The sequence below is a fragment of the Podarcis tiliguerta genome (genome assembly GCF_965153285.1).
Source record: "Podarcis tiliguerta genome assembly, chromosome: 12".
Classification (NCBI taxonomy): domain Eukaryota; kingdom Metazoa; phylum Chordata; class Lepidosauria; order Squamata; family Lacertidae; genus Podarcis; species Podarcis tiliguerta.
In genome coordinates, this window is record NC_139545.1 from 54,235,084 (window position 1) to 54,257,114 (window position 22,031).

General features: G+C 49.4%; 1 protein-coding gene across 1 annotated transcript in view; it reads left to right on the forward strand.

Moving 5' to 3' along the window:
• Positions 1-206: 206 nt before the first annotated feature.
• The window catches only part of WNT9A (Wnt family member 9A), a 57,426-nt gene continuing 35,601 nt past the window's right edge, over positions 207-22,031 (forward strand). The window contains exon 1 of the mRNA XM_083406729.1: positions 207-391. Within this exon, the coding sequence (XP_083262855.1) occupies positions 282-391 (110 nt within the window). The 5' untranslated portion in view covers positions 207-281. The remainder of the gene's footprint in view (positions 392-22,031) is intronic.

Consider the following 22,031-nt stretch of genomic DNA (forward strand, 5'->3'; position numbering starts at 1 on the left):
TCCGCCTCGCTCTAGCCGAGCGCAGCGCTGCCTCCTTTGCGCCGCTCTCCGCCCGGAGCGCGCGGGAGGGGGGGGGGAGGGAGGCGGAGCGGAGGGGGCGGGACTCCCCTCCTGGCCCCGCCCCCGGCCTTCGCCTCCCTGCTCGGGGCCCCGCCCCCGGCTCGCAGCTGGGCTCGGGCCGCCGCCGGCCTCCCTATAAAGCGGCCGCCTCCAGCCGCCCGGCTGCTGATCCGGCTCCGCGGGGGAAGGAACGAGATGGTCAGCCCGAGCGCCGCAGCAAAATGCTGGATGGACACCGCCTGCTCCGCTGGCTCTTCTTCTCCTCCGCCTCCTGCGCGCTCCTAGTGCTGCTGCTCGCCGGCGCCCCGGGACCGTCCCTTGCCTACTTCGGGTAAGTCGGCGGCGGGCGCGGCTGCCTCACCTCGGGGGCTGCTTTTTATCTGACACCCCCTTAATCTCCTCTCCAGAGGTAACTCGACGGGGTCGGACTCTGCGCCGGCGATCGCCTGGCGCTGCGACGCTTTGCTCGCGAGGAAGCCAGCCCCGGGCTGTTCTGAGCTGCTGCTGCTGCCGCCGCCGCTGGTTGCTCCGGGATCGGTTGCCTTTGGATCGCGCTGCGCTTAACCCGCGCGCAAGCGACGCTGCGCTTAGTGGGAAGTTAAGCGCCGCTGGGTATTCGGGGGCCGGTAGGAGCAAGGGGAGCGGGATCTGGTTGCGGTGGCTCGGGCTGCAGCGCTGTGCGCGCTTCCTCGCGAGTAAAGCGCCCTCGACCTGGGAGGGGCCTGCTTTAGAGCAACCCGCTGTCTACTTTTTATTTGCTCCTAAAATGCTTCCCTAGAAACGGGGCTTGTCTTTTGCAAGTTCACCTTCGTGCCTTCCTCTGCCCCCACTACAACCTGCTAGCAGCGTTCCCCCTCGCAGCCCGTGGCGTGCGCCCATCACCGTACCGTCGAGCCTGCCCCTTCCTCCTCCTCCTCTCCAACATGCTGCTTGCAAACCCTGAGGTTTTGCAACTTTTGCATTTAAGCCAAAGCCCCGGGGCCCTGCCCTATTCTCTCTCCCTTCCATTTTCATGTAGGGCGCCCGCTGTGCCCCCTCCCCACCCCCACCCCTGCGTGACTTGGCAGCAATCCGGCTGCCTCCGTCTCCCTTAGGTGTGCCCCATAATCCCGCTTCACCTTCCAGCAGAGAGCGGCAGGTTGCTCGCTCGCTCCGGCGGCGTCCCTGCCCGCTGGACGACCCGCGAGCGCTTCTCTCCGGCGCGTAAAGCGCACCGCTCCAAAATACTGCATAAGAAAATCTCGTGCAGGCTGCTTAACCCAGCCTCTATGCAGTCTGTATTTTCCCCTTACTAAAACCCCTTTTCAGTATTTCCCCCTCTCTCCACCCAAAGCCCACCACATCTCCTGGCAAAGTTTTTGCAGACCCCCCCCTCCCTGCCCAGTATGAATGTTCAGGGATGAGGGGTGCACTTTGCACGAATCTCTTACCTGAACCACCTGTTTTCGCTCTTCCTTCTCCACATTATAGGCTGTTCAGGATGTTCTGCAGCATCCAGGGCTGTTTGCTATGTAGACCAATCCTCCCCTCCTTTATTATCCCCCTCCCCAAATTATTTGGGGTCAGGTGCATCCAACAAGCAGCAAATGATTCATTGTTCCATGCAGTCACCTTCTAAGAATCTGCATTGAATTGAATTGGAAGGGACAGGAAGTGGGAGAGGAGTAATTTGGGGGTGCCACTTTCCCTGCAGAACCAAATGACTCTCTTGGGGGGGGGGGGTGAAACACAAATGCACAATTTTTGTCTCCCCTCCCCTCCTTGCAAAGTACCTGTGTAGCCCCTTCTGACGCTCTTTCCAAAGAAGACACATAGACACTTCCTAAATGTGTGTTAGGAAACGTCCAGAGATTGTATTGTGTCTTCCTCACCCCGCAATGAGAATCTTCGGTAGATTGCATAAGAGCAATACGCTGTTCCTGGGCTACCGGTGTCAAAGTGGTGGGTTTTGGGGAGAAGTGGGCTGGGTCTTTGCTTCTACTTTGGCACTCTAGCAATGACCCCTCCCTCCCTCCCTGGTGCTGCTTGTGTGGGTGACTCATGAGCCTTGTCCTGGGCAAAGATGATGGCGATGTCAACCTGTTTAAACTCTGTGGATTTGCTTTAAGTTGGCATTGGGCTGGTCTTGAGGAATTGGCTTGAGTCTGACTGCTGCTGGTGGCGAGTTGGCCTTTCTGCTCAAGGCATGGCTCCTGGCTTGCTTGAACCGCACCCCCTTTCCATGTTAACTTCATGTCTGAAGTTCCAGGCTGTCAGCTGGGAACAGTTTGTTGAGCTCTCTTTCCCCGCTCCGCTTTGCACTTTGGAAGAATATCCATTGCTTGGCTTGCCTTGAATTTCCCTGGAAGCTGAGCAGGCTTGGAAGAGTGAGGTGAGAGGGTTTTTTTTTTTTTTTTTTTTGCTATAAAACATTGTGCTGATCTGGACGCCCTCTATTTATTTTTCTTTTCCGTGGCGTTTAGTGGTGGGCAACAGCCTGGGTTCTGCAAGCTGACATCGGTTTTAAATGTTTGTGGTCACTCTTCCTTTCTGTGTCTTGTGATTTTTTTGCTGGCCGTGCAATTTACAGATGACTCTGTTAGGAAATGGCAAGATACATTTTATTTATGGGATGGATCATGCTGGTTGCTCCTTATAGCCATAGGCTGGAGTGGCTTGTAGAGCTGTGCTACCTTTTGAGGCTGAATTGGCTCCCTGTAGAACAAACTTAGAAGGCAACGGTCTACTTTGCCAGATGCATGCTCCTCCTGCAACCCTACAGGCCAATCAAGGATGTAGCCCTCTGATTCCTACCTACCTGCAGTGGCTTACAAGAGCAGGCTCCTGTAAGAAAAACCAAAGTATTTCTTCTCCTTGTTGCTCACCTGGAGTTCACAGGTGGGAGGCATTTTGCATGAGAATGGTAGGTAGCTCCACTAAGGAGATGGTGGAACTTAATCACTTAGTCTGTGAGATCTTGCATTGGAAGCCAGCTGTGAGAATGAGCTTTAGTCGTCAGGGTACGCGTACATTGATGCTGCAGAGATGGTGTGTGAGACTTCTGCTGTAAGGGGCTTCAAGGCTCCTGGGAATGAGCTTGTCGAGATGCAATTTCAGGGTCCGGAATGTGCATTTCTGGTGCCCTGGTGTGTGTGTGTGTGTGTGGCTCCTTCTCTCTCCCACCCTGCCCCAGCTATAGCGATTACTGCTGCCATGTGTTTCTAAGCTCTGGCATTTGGTGGGCAGGCAATCAAAGAGAACAGCGAGAATAAGCTGTTTCTTTTCTTCTTCCTGTATTTCATAAGACTCTGTGTCTGGGAAAGTGCCCTCCCCCCCTTTTTTTAAAAAAAACCCTCACCGGCGTGTCTTGGAAGTATGTCCCCCACCCTTCTGAGCTGGTATGTCTGAGTCCCTCCCCACCCTCCCTCCTCTGTGTGCCTGCTCTGATTTCTGCAGCTTCCTTTCTGGAAATGCAAAATGGGTGGGGAGCTGTCATGGGTCGAAAGGCTGTTCTTCTGATCTCAGATCCTTCCCACCGGAGAGGAAAAAAGGAGCAAAACTCTTGCGTGCTGGGTGTCCTGTTGTGGCTGCTGTTGCTCTCTCCTCCTTACTCCCCCATCCGCCAAAGACTTGCTACATCTTCCCCTGTTTTAATGAAGTTTGAAAGAGAAGCACAATCTGCTCCTGTTTGATCAAAAGCATCCCTGTGGCTCTGTGTTTTGCTGCCCCCTACTTCTAATTAAGCCTGATGGCAATTGGAGCAATTGGATGCAGTTGTAAAAAGTTGACCTTCCTTACCACTTGTTAAAACCACTCTAGTTTGAGGGGGGTGGGGAGCGGATGGTTTTAAGTGCAGTTCTGGCTCCTGCCAGCAGAGGGGTCCATTAATCCATGAATTAAGTTTAAAAAAAAAACCAACCACCACCCCCAACTACCCTCTGGTGTTAAGACTCGCAGGTGTATCCTGTTCTCTAAGAAAATAAAATAGTTTCATGGGAAAGTTTCTTTTTGCACTCTCCCTCCCTCCCCTCGTCTTGTTCATTTCTATTTATTTTGTTTCTCTCTGGGAGGATCCATTCTCTGTAGGCTGGGATCGGAGGCAAATAGCCAGCCTCTCACCCCCCCAACCCACAAGCACCATAGCAAGATGAGGTTTCTGTTTTAGTGCAGAAAGAATGGAATAAAATGCAAGGAGATTGCTTTAACCTGCTTCCCTCTGTAACTTCCACCTCTTCAACCTGCTGAGGTCCTCTCCTTGAAGCGTGGCCATCGCTTGCCTCCTCTTAAACCTCGGTTCTTAATGGATGTTTTGGACAAGTATCATACCTGGAAAAGAAGCACTCCTAAGTGTTTGTGTGCGCAGGCACATAACAACCATGCACAGATCTCTTTCTGCATGGACAAGAGGAGTCTGGGTGCCACATATGGTGGAATAGGTAAATAGGCGTCTGCTTATCATACAATTGCAGAGGTAAATAGATTCCTCCATTGCAGGAAGTTGGACCAGGTGACCCTTGCGGTTCCACGAAGGAACACCAAGGCTCATCCAGTCCAACCCCCTACAGTGCAGGAATCAGTGCATGGGTGCAGAGCATGGCACTTGCCCACAGAATCCTTTCCACATGCAAGACTGTTGAAAAGGCCACTTAATTCATGTGCGCAATGCCTTTCAGGGTAACAGGGGAAGCCAGGGCATTGCAGAAATTCCTGCAGTGTGGCTGACGTGCATGGGTGCATTGCAACCCCACAGGGAAAGAGCGTCACTTAATATGCCAGGCATGGGCATTAATGGGTGTTCAGGGCATGCCTTTAGAGAGAGACTGTTCTGCAGAAATGTTAATGCCTATTAAGGTCTCCACTGTAGGCAGAAGGCTTGACTTGCCCAGTGTTTATAACACAGTTGATGAGGGAGGCTGATGGTTTCATGTCCTGCTTGTGGGGTTCCCAAATACCTCTGGTGGTTAGGCAGAAGCAGGATATTGGACTAAGTCCATCCTTCCCCGGCCTGGTGCCCTCTGCAAGTCTTGGAGTATAGCACCCATTGGCCCCAGCCACAGCACCAGGCTGTGGATGGATGGACCCAATGAACTATTAGTGTGGTCTAGCTGGGCTCTGATATTGTCCTCATGCACCTGTGGCTGGAGCAGAAACCTTTGGGGTCCTGATCACCTTGCAACCAAGCCTTCTCCTCTTTGCTTTGCCTCCTGCTGGGTTTTGTCCTTGGTCACAACATGGTGTGACAGAATGTCAGGCGAGAATGTTGTGAGCTGGCTTGGATATCGCAGCAGCACCAACTGTGCAAGGTGCATTATGGAGCAGGGTAGGGAAAAGAAGTGCCCAGGCAGTGAGGTAGGTGTCTAAGAATGGAGGGGTGGGAGAAGTGGAGACATTGCCATGGGATGAATGTGAGTAAACGCTATTGCAATGCATCCTGCATCTGGTTGGCCACTGTGAGAACAGGGTGCTGGACTCGATGGGCCATCGGCCACCAGACTCTTCTTATGTTCTTCAGGCCTGGTTTTGCCGTGGGATGAAGGCTATGGAGCTAAGGCAGAGGCTTCTTGCTGGAATGAGGTTGAACCTTTGGAATAAAAGGCCGAGGCAGTTCTAGGCTGCTGGGATGGCATGGCAGAGCTGGCAGAGAGTACTGAAGGCAGGAGGTTTTTGGGTGATGGAGCTGGAACTGGGAAAGCCTTTGGCATGATGACGGTGTAGAATTCCTTGGGCAGAGCAGGTCCTCATCACAATTTGGAGCAAGTTACATCGGCGGCTATGGCAAAGAGTGTTTTTAATATGGATGTTGCCTCTTGGAAGATGCTTTGCAAAGAAACGAGCAAGCTGCGAGGATGCTTGCAGTTTCCACCGAATCTGTTCTGGCTACAGCTGCTTGGAACACATTGCGCGGAAGTGTCCCTTGGAACCTGGTGGTAATTGTGTAGGGGACAGTCTGGCCAAACATCTGTAACTGTTGCCTCTTACAACTTTCCCAGTGTAAGCAGCTGAGGAAATCACCCTTTGTCAATTAACTTGCAAATATTTGACTGTATTGTATGAGCTTCAGTATCAACAGGACTCAACAGTGTGTTAGAGTGGTAGTCTCGTAATCTGGTGAACCGGGTTCGCTTCCCCGCTCCTCCACATGCAGCTGCTGGGTGACCTTGGGCCAGTCACACTTCTTTGAAGTCTCTGAGCCCCACTCACCTCACAGAGTGTTTGTTGTGGGGGAGGAAGGGAAAGGAGAATGTTAGCCGCTTTGAGACTCCTTAGGGTAGTGATAAAGCCGGATATCAAGTCCAAACTCTTCAACAGTCCCAGCTGGTTAGGAAGATGGTTTCTGGATTAACGCAGGCAAGGTCACTGGGGTCCCCAGTGTTGGCAGCAGTTCATCTCTACCTACCTGATCATGGTAGAAAAGGAGGATGGCTATCATCACTGTGTCTTATGCATCTCATTTCCAGAGGCAACTGGTGCCAGATAGAAAGGGAATTCTGGGCTAGGACAAACCTCACTCTGATGTAGAAGGCATCTGTTCCAGAGTACATGGCAATCTGGTGCCGTTTCTGAAGCTGGATGATACTCTTTGCTGCTGATAGGTGAGCAGCAGACCAGTTTCTGGCTGGGATATAGTTTTGCAAGAACACCTGTAGATGTTTCAGTCCACTGCTGACGTCCCAGGAGGTGGAATGGTGGAGCATATCCATGTCACAGGGCTGTATTTGACAGCATTCGAATCCAAAGCACTCCTGCATGGCTAACGTAGGTTTATTAATTTCAGTGGGTCTATTCTGAGTAAAACTCACTTGGCCACAATCCACAAAATCCTGACAGAAGGGGAACTTGTTCTTTGTACTACGGTCCAGATGCAGGGAAATGTGAAGCGTTCTGGAGCATGTTCCAAAATCTGTTTTTCATGCATTTCCCTTTTCCATTTATTACATCTTTATGTTGTTGTTTAGTCGTTCAGTCGTGTCCGACTCTTCGTGACCCCATGGACCAGAGCACGCCAGGCACTCCTGTCTTCCACTGCCACCCGCAGTTTGGTCAGATTCATGTTTGTAGCTTCGAGAACACTGTCTAACCATCTCGTCCTCTGTCTTCCCCTTCTCCTTGTGCCCTCCATCTTTCCCAGCATCAGGGTCTTTTCCAGGGAGTCTTCTCTTCTCATGAAGTGGCCAAAGTATTGGAGCCTCAGCTTCAGGATCTGTCCTTCCAGTGAGCACTCAGGGCTGATTTCCTTAAGAATGGAGAGGTTTGATCTTCTTGCAGTCCATGGGACTCTCAAGAGTCTCCTCCAGCACCATAATTCAAAAGCGTCAATTCTTCGGTGATCAGCCTTCTTTATGGTCCAGCTCTCACTTCCATACATCACTGCTGGGAAAACCATAGCTTTTACTATACTATACTATACTATACTATACTATACTATACTATACTATACTATACTATACTATACTATACTATACATCTTTATATCTTGGCCTTTTCTTCCATGGATCTCAAGGCAGTTTGAAGTAGGGCCATAGCTGAATGGGAGAACATCTGCTTTGCATGCAAAAGGACCCAGTTTCAGTCCCTGGAATCTCCAGGGAGGGCTGGGAGAAGACCCCAGAGTGAAACCTGGGAAGAACCTCTCTTAGCTAGTGTAGACACAGGAGGTGGATCCTGTGATCCTTCCAGGCTGGTTCAACAATGGCTTCCATCACTCTGGACCACTGCCGTTGCTGGCAAAGGCTAATGGGTGTACAAGGAAGAGTGGGGGGCTCTAGGTCCCCATCTCTGGTGGAAACAATGCTGAGCTCATTGGACTGAGTTTGTAGAAGTCAGCTTCCTAGGAGATCTGTACCGCCGAATGTCCCCAGTTGCCCTTTGGCAGTGGCAGTCAGCAGCCCGGAGCCAGCCTGGTAGCAGATTTGCCCGGGGACAGATTTGCAAATCCAGGGACTGTCTCCGGGAACCAGGCACATCTGATAACCCTACCTTGGTGTGATCAGCAGCAAAATATTGGACACAGCGGAAAGGAAATGCTTGGGGAAGCTGTGCTGGTTACTTGGGAGAAACCAATTGGATCTCTGTTGTTTCAACCATCTGGTTGGCTACTGTGTGAACAGGATGCTGGACTAGATGGGTCATAGAATCATAGAATCATAGAGTTGGAAGAGACCACAAGGGCCATCGAGTCCAATCCCCTGCCAAGCAGGAAACACCATCAGAGCACTCCTGACATATGGTTGTCAAGCCTCTGCTTAAAGACCTCCAAAGAAGGAGACTCCACCACACTCCTTGGCAGCAAATTCCACTGTCGAACAGCTCTTACTGTCAGGAAGTTCTTCCTAATGTTTAGGTGGAATCTTCTTTCTTGTAGTTTGGATCCATTGCTCCGTGTCCGCTTCTCTGGAGCAGCAGAAAACAACCTTTCTCCCTCCTCTAGGTGACATCCTTTTATATATTTGAACAGTCCATCAGGTTCTTCTCATCATCTTAAGAGGGATGGTCATGGAGCTTGGCCCAGAATCTCCTGATAAAGCTTAAAGCGAGTAGAATAGGCCATCCTCCTCTGTGCTGTGCGATGTTTGTGTGGTTTCGACGGCCATAATGCGGGAGCTGTCTGCAGCACCTGCCTCAGCCTTTGGCTTGGCCTGCAGCAGCTGTTGCAACGTGCTTAATGCTCTTTTCCAGTGAGTCTTGTTGGCATGTCAGCTTTCCTTAAGCCTCTGTCTGCCTGCATAGGTTGCACCAGCTGAATCCTCCTACTTTAGACTGTGCTTGGGAAGCTAAGCACCCTTTTGTTCAACTGGAGACCCTGCTAGTGAAACCCTGTGCTACTTGTAGAGCAGTCAAGGGCAGAAGGTGGATCAGGATCTGCTGGTAGATCTTCAGGGGATCTCTCTCCTCTCATGTTAGTTAGATGGTGAAACGGACAAAGCTAACCAGGAGTGGACTTTTGTGTGAAAGGACTGTGTTCAGTTCTGCTGCTGAAAACAAATTTTCACGCAAAGTGCTATGACTGCAGAGAGCCAAGCGTGACCTGATGCAGAAGTCTTGTGCTTGAAACTTTTGATATCTCTCTCTTTCTCCCCTCCACCCTTTAATTGAAAGCAGGTAGTTTGGATTGGTGTTGTGGTGCTTGGAGATGCAGCGTGTGTCTGTTAATAAAAAACCCCCCTCAGAAGCACCACGAAGATCTTCTGCTGGTAGCTAGAAAGAGCAGGGCTGTCTTTGTGGTGGTTGTTGTTTAGTCGTGTCCGACTCTTCATGACCCCATGGACCAGAGCACACCAGGCACTCCTGTCTTCCACTGCCTCCCGTAGTTTGGTCAAACTCATGCTGGTAGCTTCGAGAACACTGTCCCACCATCTCGTCCTCCGTCGTCCCCTTCTCCTTGTGCCCTCCATCTTTCCCAACATCAGGGTCTTTTCCAGGGAGTCTTCTCTTCTCATGAGGTGGCCAAAGTATTGGAGCCTCAGCTTCAGGATCTGTCCTTCCAGTGAGCACTCAGGGCTGATTACCTTCAGAATGGAGAGGTTTGATCTTCTCGCAGTCCTTGGGACTCTCAAGAGTCTCCTCCAGCACCATAATTCAAAAGCATCCATTCTTTGGCGATCAGTCTTCTTTGTGGTCCAGCTCTCACTTCCATACACCACTACTGGGAAAACCATAGCTTGAACTATACAGACCTTTGTCGGCAAGTTGATGTCTCTGCTTTTTTGTGTGTGTGTCTGTGGTGGGCCCCCACTTTGTTTAATGCAAGCCTAGTAGCATCTACTCTGGCTGCAGCAGCTAGGGCATTCTAGGATCTTGGGTAGGGATGTGTGGTCCCTCCTGCCCCTCTTGTCACTTTCTGCCTGGTTCTTTTTCAATGAGAGATGCCAGGGACTGAACCCTCTTGCATGCAAAACACCTGCTCTAAGAGATGGGTTAAAGGAAGAGGAGGCAACCCATGTAGCAGAGGTTGATAGAACAAAAACCCAGTCCTGGTTCTTGGTAGATTGTAGTAGGAGAGGAGATATCCCAGATGTGCTGGACTTAACCTGTCTCAGGGCGGGTAATGTGATCTGCTTGGGTGCAGCCCCGTGGTAAAATCATTCCAGATCCTACAGTGCCACTGGAATGTATTCCTTGCAGATGCTTCCTCCTTCCATCTTTTGCAGCTACCAAGAAAAGGAATTCTTTGTGGAAGTAGGACAACTCCGTTCTTAGCAGAGGAAGCCGACTTGCCACATCAGATTATTGTCGACATCAGATTATTGTTTTGGGCAGGGATTTCTCTTTCTCACCCCTACCTGGAGATTGAACCAGGTGCTCTTCTGCTTAGTCACACAGCCCTTCTCCAGACTAGCATCACAGAAAGCTGCCTTATACCAAGGCAGACTTTTGGCCCATCTTGCACTGACTGGTGGTAGGGGCTTGTCAGACAGGGGACATTCCCAGACATTCCTGGAGATGCCATTGGGTATAGGATCTCTGCAAAGCAGGTGTTTTCCCGCTGAGCTTTAAAGCCCTTATTAACTGTGAGATTAAATGAGAGGTGCTTCAGTTTGTTGGGGCTACATCTCTACTTGCACAGAATTCCTTAGATAAGAGGAGCAGTAGTGGACCAGTAGGGAACTTTAGCAGGCCAGGGATGTAGTTTGGTGGAAGAGTATCTGCTTCTTAAAGTTTAACATTCCTTTTCCCCTGAGCCTTTGGCTAATTAAACAATCTATGGGGGGCATTGTTTTAGTCTGTTACAGTGGTACCTCGGGTTCATACGCTTCAGGTTACAGACTCCGCTAACCCAGAAATAGTACCTTGGGTTAAGAACTTTGCTTCAGGATGAGAACAGAAATTGTGCAGCGGCGGTGCAACAGCAGGAGGCCCCATTAGCTAAAGTGGTGCTTCAGGTTAAGAACAGTTTCAGGTTAAGTAGGGACCTCCAGAACGAATTAAGTACTTAACCCAAGGTACCACTGTATTACGTTATGTATTTCTGTGTTTTTATATTGTAAACCACCTCGGATTTATATTGTAAACCATCCTCGGATGGAGGATGGTATAGAAAATAAATAATGGTCAAAATAATCATAGTAGCAGGTATGTGTGTAAGCGGGGCCTGCATTCAGGACAAGGGAAGACCCTGGCTTGAGAAAGAGGTGTAGCTCAGTGGTAGAGAATCTGCCTGAGTGCAGAAGGTTCCAGGTTCGATCCCCGTCATCTCCAGGTAAAGATCCTGCCTGAAATCCTGAAGAGCCACAGCGAGGGAATATAGGCAATGATGGATTGATAGCCTGACATGGTAAATGGCAGCTCTCTAATAGATTTAACACGTCAGTCATAGCCAGTGTGGTGTAGTGGTTAAGAGCAGTAGTCTCGTAATCTGGTGAACCGGGTTCGCGTCTCCGCTCCTCCACATGCAGCTGCTGGGTGACCTTGGGCCAGTCACACTTCTCTGAAGTCTCTCAGCCTCACTCACCTCACAGAGTGTTTGTTGTGGGGGAGGAAGGGAAAGGAGAATGTTAGCCGCTTTGAGACTCCTTCGGGTAGTGATAAAGTGGGATATCAAATCCAAACTCTTCTTCTTCTTCACAATCAAAGCAATCTGTCTGTGTATATATACACGCCCTGGAGATCTCTGCTGTTTTAAGGCAAATCTCCCTGCCTGTTTCACAGCATCCTGAGAAACGAGACTCCTTCCTAGTAGCAGCTATTAATGCTGCTCTTCTGCATCCAGGGCACCAGCAGCCGTGTTAAACAGATGTCACTTGGGTGAAGCGGCCTGCTTGAGCCACCGATGCTCCGTTTCACGGTCTGCCGAAGCAATTGAGACAGCTGGGGCTAATCTCCAGCAACCCCAAACTTTTCCCTCTCTCTCTCTTTTATTTCGAGCAAAGAATTTTCGGCCTTTCCAAATGTGTGGCCTATCCAGGAATTGGAGCGGCGGGACAAATCTTTCATGGTTGCCTGTTAATGAGATGGTGTCAGCCCGAAGCTATGCTGCTTGTCTGGCAACTCGGCTGTGTTGGCAACTGGGTGAGAAGCAGGCTACGTCAGGTGGTCCTCTTTTTTTCCTGGAGTAGGTTGGCGGGCCTGGATAGGGGCTTCACTAGGTGATGTGCCCACTGGGATTTTCAAGGTTCTTAACCGTAAACAGTTGTGTGTTTTAAAGGAGAGTGATTATGTAAAGGTAGAGGGACCCCTGACCATTAGGTCCAGTTGTGACCGACTCTGGGGTTGCGGCGCTCATCTCGCTTTATTGGCTGAGGGAGCCGGCGTACAGCTTCCGGGTCATGTGGCCAGCATGACTAAGCCGCTTCTGGCGAACCAGAGCAGCGCACGGAAACACCGTTTACCTTCCCGCCGGAGTGGTACCTATTTATCTACTTGCACTTTGACGTGCTTTCGAACTGCTAGGTGGGCAGGAGCAGGGACTGAGCAATGGGAGCTCACCCCGTTGCGGGAATTCGAACTGCCGACCTTTTGATCAGCAAGTCCTAGGCTCTGTGGTTTAACCCACAGCGCCACCAGTGTTATTATGTAGGGTTATGTATATTGTGGCATATAGGAATGAGCAGAACTTGTCAACTCCATTTTTTTTTTCCAGTGTGAAAGATTGGTATGCTCTATTTCCCCATCAGCGTGTCATTTATTATCATTAAAGAAAAATCCTGTGCATTTATTTAGACACATTTGTATATGTGCAGTCTTGGCCTCAAACTTGGGCAGCAAAATGCTGGCCTCGCCTTGTAGGGATGCCCCACTTAGTGGGCCTGGATGGTGCTGTGTCTGGCCTGTGTTTAGCTATATTCCACACACAAACACACCCTCCTCTGACCTGAATGGGGAGGGTGTGGTATATTGTGTGTTAGATGCAGAGACATCATGTTTTGACACCAGTGCATTGTTGTTGTTTAGTCATTTAGTCGTGTCCGACTCTTCGTGACCTCATGGACCAGAGCATGCCAGGCACTCCTGTCTTCCACTCATGCTGTTAGCTTCGAGAACACTGTCCAACCATCTCGTCCTCTGTCGTCCCCTTCTCTTTGTGCCCTCTGTCTTTTCCAACATCAGGGTCTTTTCCAGAGAGTCTTCTCTTCTCATGAGGTGGCCAAAGTATTGGAGCCTCAGCTTCAGGATCTGTCCTTCCAGTGAGCACTCAGGGCTGATTTCCTTAGAATGGATAGGTTTGATCTTCTTGCAGTCCATGGGACTCTCAAGAGTCTCCTCCAGCACCAGAATTCAAAAGCATCCATTCTTCGGCGATCAGCCTTCTTTATGGTCCAGCTCTCACTTCCATACATCACTACTGGGAAAACCATAGCTTTCACTATATGGACATTTGTTGGCAAGGTGATGTCCTCCAGCACCATAATTGACACCAATGTGTACACCTAGCTTTAAGTATGTAAGGTCTATGCAACCTGCAATTCTGCCATAGCTGGAAGAGGATATGAGAATTTGCTTTCATTTTCGGAAGTAGCGCTGAATGGCTTGACTTGCCTTCTTCCTCCCCTTGCCCCCTGGTACTGGTAGTTGCTCCAAAGGTGTTCAACAAATGCAAGCTGAAATAGCTTCCCCATCTAAATCAAAGCACAAAATTTTGCATCGGTGAGTCGGTCTTCCTGGTGGTTTAGCCAACTCTTGGCAAGATGCTTGAACCACAGTATCCGTAATACTCAGCAATTTGCCCGATTGTTATGCTTGGCTGGGTGTGTGGATTTCCTTTGTGAGCTTAGAGCTACTATCTTTAATAGCAAAATTCAGCTCTTTAAAGAGTCCACAACCCCATGCTGATTCAAGTCTGGAGGACGGTGTGATTCAGTGGATAGTGGGGTGGGGTGGGACTGGGAGAGATTGTTGTCTTCCTCTGCCCTGCGTGCAAAAAGGGAGGAATCCCACATTTTGGCACAAGCATCTTCCTGGTTTCTAAGTTTGCAAGATGTAGCTGAGCTTTATTAGATACTCTAGCTTGGGTTGGTCCCTAACCGTAAGTGCCTCTTAATTCTAAAGCCTTGCAAATGGGTTGCCCTGCCCATAAGCAGCACAAGCCCCCAAAGTCCTGCAGCTGCCTCCACTTTTACTACAGCTGCCTCCACCCAGCATGATGTCATGCCGTGACATCAGCACAGGTTTTTTTGGAAGCTAGTGGGGTTACTCCAGTTGCTGACATAACCCTTCCGTGTCCATGGCAAAGGCATGCTGGCTGGTGCAGTGGTCATAATACAAGCAGGAAGAACTGGGTCAAGATGGCCTGTGTCGAGATTTGGGTTGTGTCTACATTGCTTTAGATCAGGGTTGGGGAAATGTTTTCAGCCCATGGTCCATGTCATTTGTTTGTTTATTAATTAAATTCATACACCACCACCCTTCATCTGAAGATCACAGGGCAGATAACATAAAACTGCAAAAGGAAAACACAAAATACAGTTGTTGTTGTTGTTGTTGTTGTTCTTTAGTCATTTAGTCGTGTCCGACTCTTTGTGACCCCATGGACCAGAGCACGCCAGGAACTCCTGTCTTCCACTGCCTCCCGCAGTTTGGTCAAACTCATGCTGGTCGCTTCAAGAACACTGTCCCACCATCTCGTCCTCTGTTGTCCCCTTCTCCCTGTGCCCTCCATCTTTCCCAACATCAGGGTCTTTTCCAGGGAGTCTTCTCTTCTCATGAGGTGGCCAAAGTATTGGAGCCTCAGCTTCAGAATCTGTCCTTCCAGTGAGCACTCAGGGCTGATTTCCTTCAGAATGGATTGGTTTGTTCTTGCAGTCCATGGGACTCTCAAGAGTCTCCTCCAGACCAGAATTCAAAAGCATCCATTCTTTGGCGATCAGCCTTCTTTATGGTCCAGCTCTCACTTCCATACATCACTACTGGGAAAACCATAGCTATACCTCGGGTTAAAGTTGCTTCAGGTTGAGCGTTTGCGCTCCGCAGTGACCCGGAAGTAATGGAATGCGTTACTTCCTGGTTTCGCTGCTCATGCATGCGCAGACACTCAAAATGACGTCATGCGTATGCGCAGAAGTGGCAAATCGTGACACTCAGACGCGGGTTCCGTTCTCTTCAGAATGTGAACTGGGCTCTGGAACGGATCCCGTTCGCATCCAGAGGTACCACTGTACAGTGGAACCTTAATTTCTGAACATCTTGGCTGCTGAACGTTTCGGAGGCTGAATGCCGAAAACCCGGAAGTAAATGCTTCCATTTTTGTATGCGCCTCAGAAGTCAAATGGCTTCCGAGGCGTGGTTCTCCCTTTTCTCGATGAGATTTGTTGACCACCCATTGCGCCTCAGTTGCTGAACGTTTCAGAAGTCAAACGGTTTTCCGGAACGGTTTATGTTCGACAACCGAGGTACCACTGTACATAATTAAATAAAAAGTGAACCCCCCCCCCTTTCATAGACACTCTGGCAGTAGGAGGGGCTCGCAAGCAACAAGGCCTGCAGTTGTTTGGGGAGTTTTTGTGATGATGGAGGGCGAGCAGGGGGGCATACCTGCAATGAAACGAAGTTGTGGCTGTGCAAAGAGGCAGACAGCAAGGCCAATGATTAACTTAGCCTTGTAGATGCCGCAGTGGCAGCAATGAGACTGAAGGGGTAGAGGGGAAATATGCAGACCTCCATGGTACCCCCTTAACAGGAAACCATTTCTGTTTAATCATTACTGGGCACGTGCTTTATCTCTTATTTGGACATTTCCTGTGAGCAGGTAATTTAATTGGCATTCAAGGCAGGGGGCTGAGTGTTCAGAGTGGGGAGGGGAGAGGAAGGTAACTGCAATACATACATTTGCAGAGGGGGAAAAAGCTTCTGTGTGTATTTTGTCATAGGAACATATTAAGCTGCCTTATACTGGATCCCTGGACATTGGGCACTGACTGGCAGCAGTTGCAAAGGAACAGAAGAAGCTGCCTTATACAGAGTCAGGCCAATGGGCCATTTAGTTCAGTAGTGTTTGCACTGCCTGGTAGTGACTGTCCAAGGTTTCAGACAAGAGCCTGTCTGGAGATTGAACCCTTCTGAGGTCTTCTGTAAGTCTGGTAGTTGTTTTTCTCTTTGACATCTGGTGGGAGGGCGTTCCACAGGGTGGGTGCCACTACTGAGGAAACCAATTCAGTTTGTGTTTAAAGCTGAATATATCAAATTCACCCTTTCCAAAATGATCTGAGAACCGAAACACGGCCATCCTTCAAAAATTGCTTGTCAAGGAGTGGAGGGGGAGCCGGACGTTGCAGGTCTTTCAGCGGAGCAGATGCAGAAGCCCTGTAGCACCATGACTCATCTGCTGTAGCCCAGTGGAATAGCAGCTGTGGATGATGCTTAAAAGAGCAGCCTGATGGAGTTGGTCTTCAGCAGAGCCGATGGAGGGGGACCCTCTTTTATATAAGCTGCTGGAAGGGCCACTCTGCTTCCAGTCCTTCTCAGCTCGATGTCTGGGTCTTGAGTTGCAGCCCAGATGTCCACTTCACCTGTACACATTAGCGACGAAACCATGTGGATAAAGAAATACACGGCTGCTCCATCATGTCAAGTTTCGCCTAGCAATGGGTTGGGTTGTCACAGCCATGCATAGCGCCCCCTGAACTGCTCTACTTTGAATAAGCTTCAGGAAATGACACAAAGCATGCAAGCATTCAGCGACATCATGGAGAAGAACATAGCAACCAAACTCTGGCAGATAGCGCAGATGAGACTATTGAGGGTCTTCCTTTTAGGGGATGAATGACCCATCTGCAGTTTGTCTGTGGAATAGGGCAACAAGCAAGCCCTGTTGTTGGTTTTGAATCTTGTCTGTTCTCCAGTGAACTTTCTTTTCCCCTGTTTGCAGAAGCACAGTTGTAACTGATGGGAAGAAACACTGGACTCAACCGGCTGGCAAATGCCAAGGTTTTCTGGTCTCCGGATGGAAAAAGCAGACCAAAATCTCCTTATGGCGCTTGTTCCAAGGAGTTGAAATAACTTCATGTCTTGCATGTTGCATGTGGTTCTCAGCTTCTGTTTCTGATATTAAATCGCTCATTTTCCAGCAAGAGTTGAGGGTGGGGTAACTTCATGGCTCTGGTTTAAAAAATAAAGAAAAACTTGGGGAGTGTGAAAGCATTTTAAAGACTGAGTTACTCCCTCTGGCTTTAAATTTGGCAGCCCTCTGCAATATTAAGAGTATGCAATAGGTCCTCCACCATGTCGGTTCATGAACTTAAAGCAGATACGCTGCTGAGTTCTGAAGCAAAGCTGGGAAACTCGCTATCTGAAAAATATCAAGTCGCTGGAATTTCCTGATCTTTAAAAACATGCACACGGAAAGCTTGATGTCAATTCAATATTGAGTAAGTTTGATCTTAAAAAATGCACACACCCTGTGATATTCCTTCTCCTGCAAAAGGTTTGCAAACCGTGTGGAAGGCCTGGAATTCAATCTACAGCATTCCCAGGGAAGCCTGGAAGAAATGCCTTTATTCAGACACTTAGTAGTTGCTCTTAAGGCACGGGTGAATCCATCAATTTCAGCTTCTCTTTTTTTCAGTTATCCCCATCAGTTTGCTTCAACAAAGTAATTTCCCTTCGAAGTTACTGGATTATATTCTTGCTGTGGCAGTTGTGACACCTTGTAGTAATAATAATAATAATAATAATAATAATAATAATAATAATTTTTTATTTATACTCTGCCCATCTGGCTGGGTTTCCCTAGCCACTCTGGGCGGCTTCCAACAAAACACTAAAATACAATAACCTATTAAACATTAAAAGCTTCCCTAAACAGGGCTGCCTTCAGATGTCTTCTAAAAGTTTGGTAATTATTTTTCTCTTTGACATCTGGTGGGAGGGCGTTCACAGGGTGGGCGCCACCACCAAGAAGGCCCTCTGCCTGGTTCCCTGTAACTTGGCTTCTCGCAGTGAGGGAACCGCCAGAAGGCCCTTGGAGCTGGACCTCAGTGTCCGGGCAGAACGATGGAGGTGGAGACGCTCCTTCAGGTATATAGGGCTGAGGCCGTTTAGGGCTTTAAAGGTCAGCACCAACACTTTGAATAGTGCTCGGAAACGTACTTGTGCATCTGTAGCCTTTGGCTCCCAGTGAAGGTCTCCCATTGCAGTTTGTTGCTTGAGTCTTCAGGGATGAACATGCTGCAAAATTCAGTGATTGCGACTGATGCAGCCGAGAAGCCCAGTGAAGGTAGAGAGGGTTTGAGCATGGATGACTGTTAGAATAGTCTTGGGTTGCCCAGGATATGGAGGGCAAAAGGAGTTAGCTCCTTGAACTGTGTCAGTAACTATTGCCTCTAATTGGCCCAATCTGGGTTGGATGCAAACAGGACGTAATAGAGAGTGTAGGGCTGCTATTAAACCTTGGTCATTAGAGCCTTATTTACCTTGGTTACTTGCCTCTTGGGCTGCTTTATTCTCTGAAGGAGCAAACCATGAATGAAAATAGCTTCAGCGAGGGGTGTGTGTGTGTGTGTGGCGCATTGCCACGCCACTATGTGCTGTGATCCCGCCAGGCAGCTGAGTCAAAGCAGGTCAGCGATTCTATGGGAGACCTACAATGGAGAACTGGGTATAAGCAAGTCTCCCTTTAACGCTCCTTTGAAGAGCCTCGCTGGATCAGACCAAGAGTCCATTGAGTACAGGATCTTGTCTCTGACGTTGGCAGCAAGTGATGTAGGCCTGATGGGAATTTTTGATTTGGGTTTTTTAAAAAAACAACAACGCAAATGATGCTAAAGTTGCAAAGGGTAATTTGCATTGGAAAGTTATTCAGTGATCCTATTTGGAATGTTCTGTTTTGCTTGTGTTTAGTGAGCAAAGCTTAATGCTTAAGCTGTTGAACCTGCCTGATAACTGCATTTCCAGTTGTGTCCATCCCTTGTCACTAATGAACTTGCAAAGCAGAATTTTCTGCAGGAAAATAATGCCCCTCTCCTGCCTGTTTCCCAGTTTCCCACTCCAGATCACTGAGCAACCAATTGCCTCTGGGAAGCCCACTTAGTGGGGTGTGAAGGCAATTTCTGCCCATTGCTTTGTATATCAAAATATAATGCCTTCTGAAGCAGAAATTCTGTTTGGCTATCGCCCACTCACTTGTCCAGGTGCCGTGGACAAGAGAGCTTGGTGGCAGAGAGGGTTCATTGTTATGCCAAAGGTTCCTGCTTCCAGGTTAAGCCTCTGGCATCACCAAGTTGGGCTGGGGAAGGACTCCTGGAGGGCTGCTGCCAGTCAGTGTAGGCAATGCTGAACTAGGTGAGCAAATTTTCTGACACGCTTCTTATATTCCTGAAAGCCACCCTTGTTGTTGCATATTGCTGCATTGTTTTGATGCTGCCTTCCAGAAACCAGGAGCTGAAAGGTACAATTAGATCTGCTTTCACTGATGCCACATGGTGACCCAGAGTTCTAATGCTTGGGTGGGTGAGGGGTTAGTAAAGTAAAGGGACCCCTGACCATTGGGTCCAGTCTTGGCCGACTCTGGGGTTGCGGCGCTCATCTCGCTTTACTGGCTGAGGGAGCCGGCGTACAGCTTCCGGGTCATGTGGCCAGCATGACTAAGCCGCTTCTGTCAAACCAGAGCAGCGCACGGAAATGCTATTTACCTTCCCGCCGGAGAGGTACCTATTTATCTACTTGCACTTTGACGTGCTTTCGAACTGCTAGGTTGGCAGGAGCTGGGACTGAGCAATGGGATCTCACCCCGTCACAGGGATTCAAACCGCCGACCTTCTGATCGGCAAGTCCTAGACTCTGTGGTTTAACCCACAGCGCCACCCGCGTTCTAATGCTTGGGTGGGTGGGGGGTTAGTTTCTACCCCCATTTGTTCCAATGGAATCTAAAACTGCACAAACCTCAACTCTGATCTCCCCACCTCGCCCTGATGGTTTACTTTTCTGGTGCAAAATGTTGCCTGCCCCTCTAAACCATTTCAGCCTTTCCTTGTAGGGAGCATATTTTGACCTCTGAACATCTTGCTTGCTCTCCTCCTGAAAGTTTCTTCAGCTTTATAACACCCTTTTGGGGTGAGACCTATGGACTGTGTTGCTGCTGCTGAGATGAGGGACTGTCGCAATCAGGAGCTGGGTGCCCTGTATTTCTCCAACTGCATCAGGCCTATGGCAAAAAACCCCGTAGTTTTTGCTCTATAAGACGCACTTTTTCCCCTCCTAAAAAGGGGAAATGTGTGTGTATCTTATGGAGCGAATGCAGGCTGTGCAGCTATCCCCCTTGCTGTTCTGGCTTTAGAGATAGCCGTGCAAAGCCTCTTCATGAAGCCAGTGTGGTGTAGTGGTTAAGAGTGGTAGACTCGTAATCTGGTGAACCAGGTTCGCTTCCCCGCTCCTCCACATGCAGCTGCTGGGTGACCTTGGGCCAGTCACACTTCTCTGAAGTCTCTCAGCCCCACTCACCTCACAGAGTGTTTGTTGTGGGAGAGGAAGGGAAAGGAGAATGTTAGCCGCTTTGAGACTCCTTCAGGTAGTGATAAAGCGGGATATCAAATCCAAACTCTTCAACAACATTTGATTCAGAATATTTCTTGTTTTCACCTCTAAAAACTAGGTGCGTCTTATGGTCAGGTGCGTCTTATAGAGCAAAAAATACGGCAAATCATATCCTGAACTTTAGATGAGGTGGGCGAAATCTGAAGAATTGGCAGGTCCATGGGTGGGGAAGCAGTGAATAGGCAGCTGGTTTATATGTCGGAAGGTTGATATTATCCACCTTACCTGGCAGAAGCTCGTCGGTGTTATAGACAAGGGTCTCTCCCACCAATACCTGAGATCCTGGGGGTTGAACGTGGAATGTGATGCATGCCAAGGGATGGGCATTGCTACAGAGCCACAAGGCTTCCTTGTGTTCTCTGACTTGCAAGGCAGGGCCCATCTGAACTGCTTGTCAGCTGCCACCAAGCTTTCTGTTTATGTATCCTTCTGCTTGTAAAAGGGAAGAAATTTGCCTAATGCAATGGAAACCTCCAGTTCCAGGAGGGGAGGACTGTAGTTTTTTAGGCCGCAGCTTGGGAGAGGACCTCGGCCATGCGCTGCTTGCTTCTCTCTCTCTCTCTCTCTCTCCTCTCCAGGAAGTTCAGCCAGAGAAAATATCAACAGTTCCATTAAAAAGTCTGCCGGTTTTGCTAGAGTAGTGAAATAAACATACCTGTAGGCAGAGCAGATTGAACCGCACAGGAAACATTAACTAGAGAGAACACACACAGAGCCCTCCTTGCCTCTCCCCTGTATAATCTGTCCGCTAGAAAACATTGCTGCATGCAGATGGCAAGGAATAAATCAAAACAGCAGCCGAGGGGATTGTGCGGGATGTGGGGAGAGAGGGGATCGGCGGGGGGGGGGGGGGCGGGGGCAGGGAGGGTAGCGGCGCGGGAAGAGGAGAAACCCAGCTTGGATCGAATGCAGAAAAACTGGAGCGACGTAGCCAACAAAAAGACTTGTGCCTCTGAACTCGAGAGGCAAAGCACGAAACTGGAGCTGTGGACACGGCGAGAGCCAAATTGAGCCACTTTGTCTCTCTCTCTCTGCTTGTTGCAAAAGTGGGGAGTGCCTGCAGTTCAGGGGCAGAGCAGATGTTGTACAAGGCAGGGGGTGCAAGAGAGGTCAATTGCTGGCCCCTGCCATCGAGTGAAAATATTTTGATGTGGCTGCGAAAGAGGGTTCTGCCTTGGGAATCTGGAAGAGTTGCTACCCCTCTAGAGTTTTCAGTGTGATGCGTATACACCGAAGTGAAGCAAGCTGCCTTATCTTGAGTCAGAGTCAGACCATGGGCCCATCTGGCTCAGTACTGTCTACACGGACTGGCAGCAACACTCCGTGGCTTGCCCAGTTCTACCAAGAGATGCCCGCTTTTGAACCCAAGGCTGTCTTCATTCAGATCAGATGTTCTGCCAATGAGCTCTGACCCTTTCCTAAAAGCTAAAGGGACCCCTGACCATTAGGTCCAGTCGTGACCCACTCTGGGGTTGCGGCGCTCATCTTGCTTTAGTGGCCGAGGGAGCCAGTGTACAGCTTCCGGGTCATGT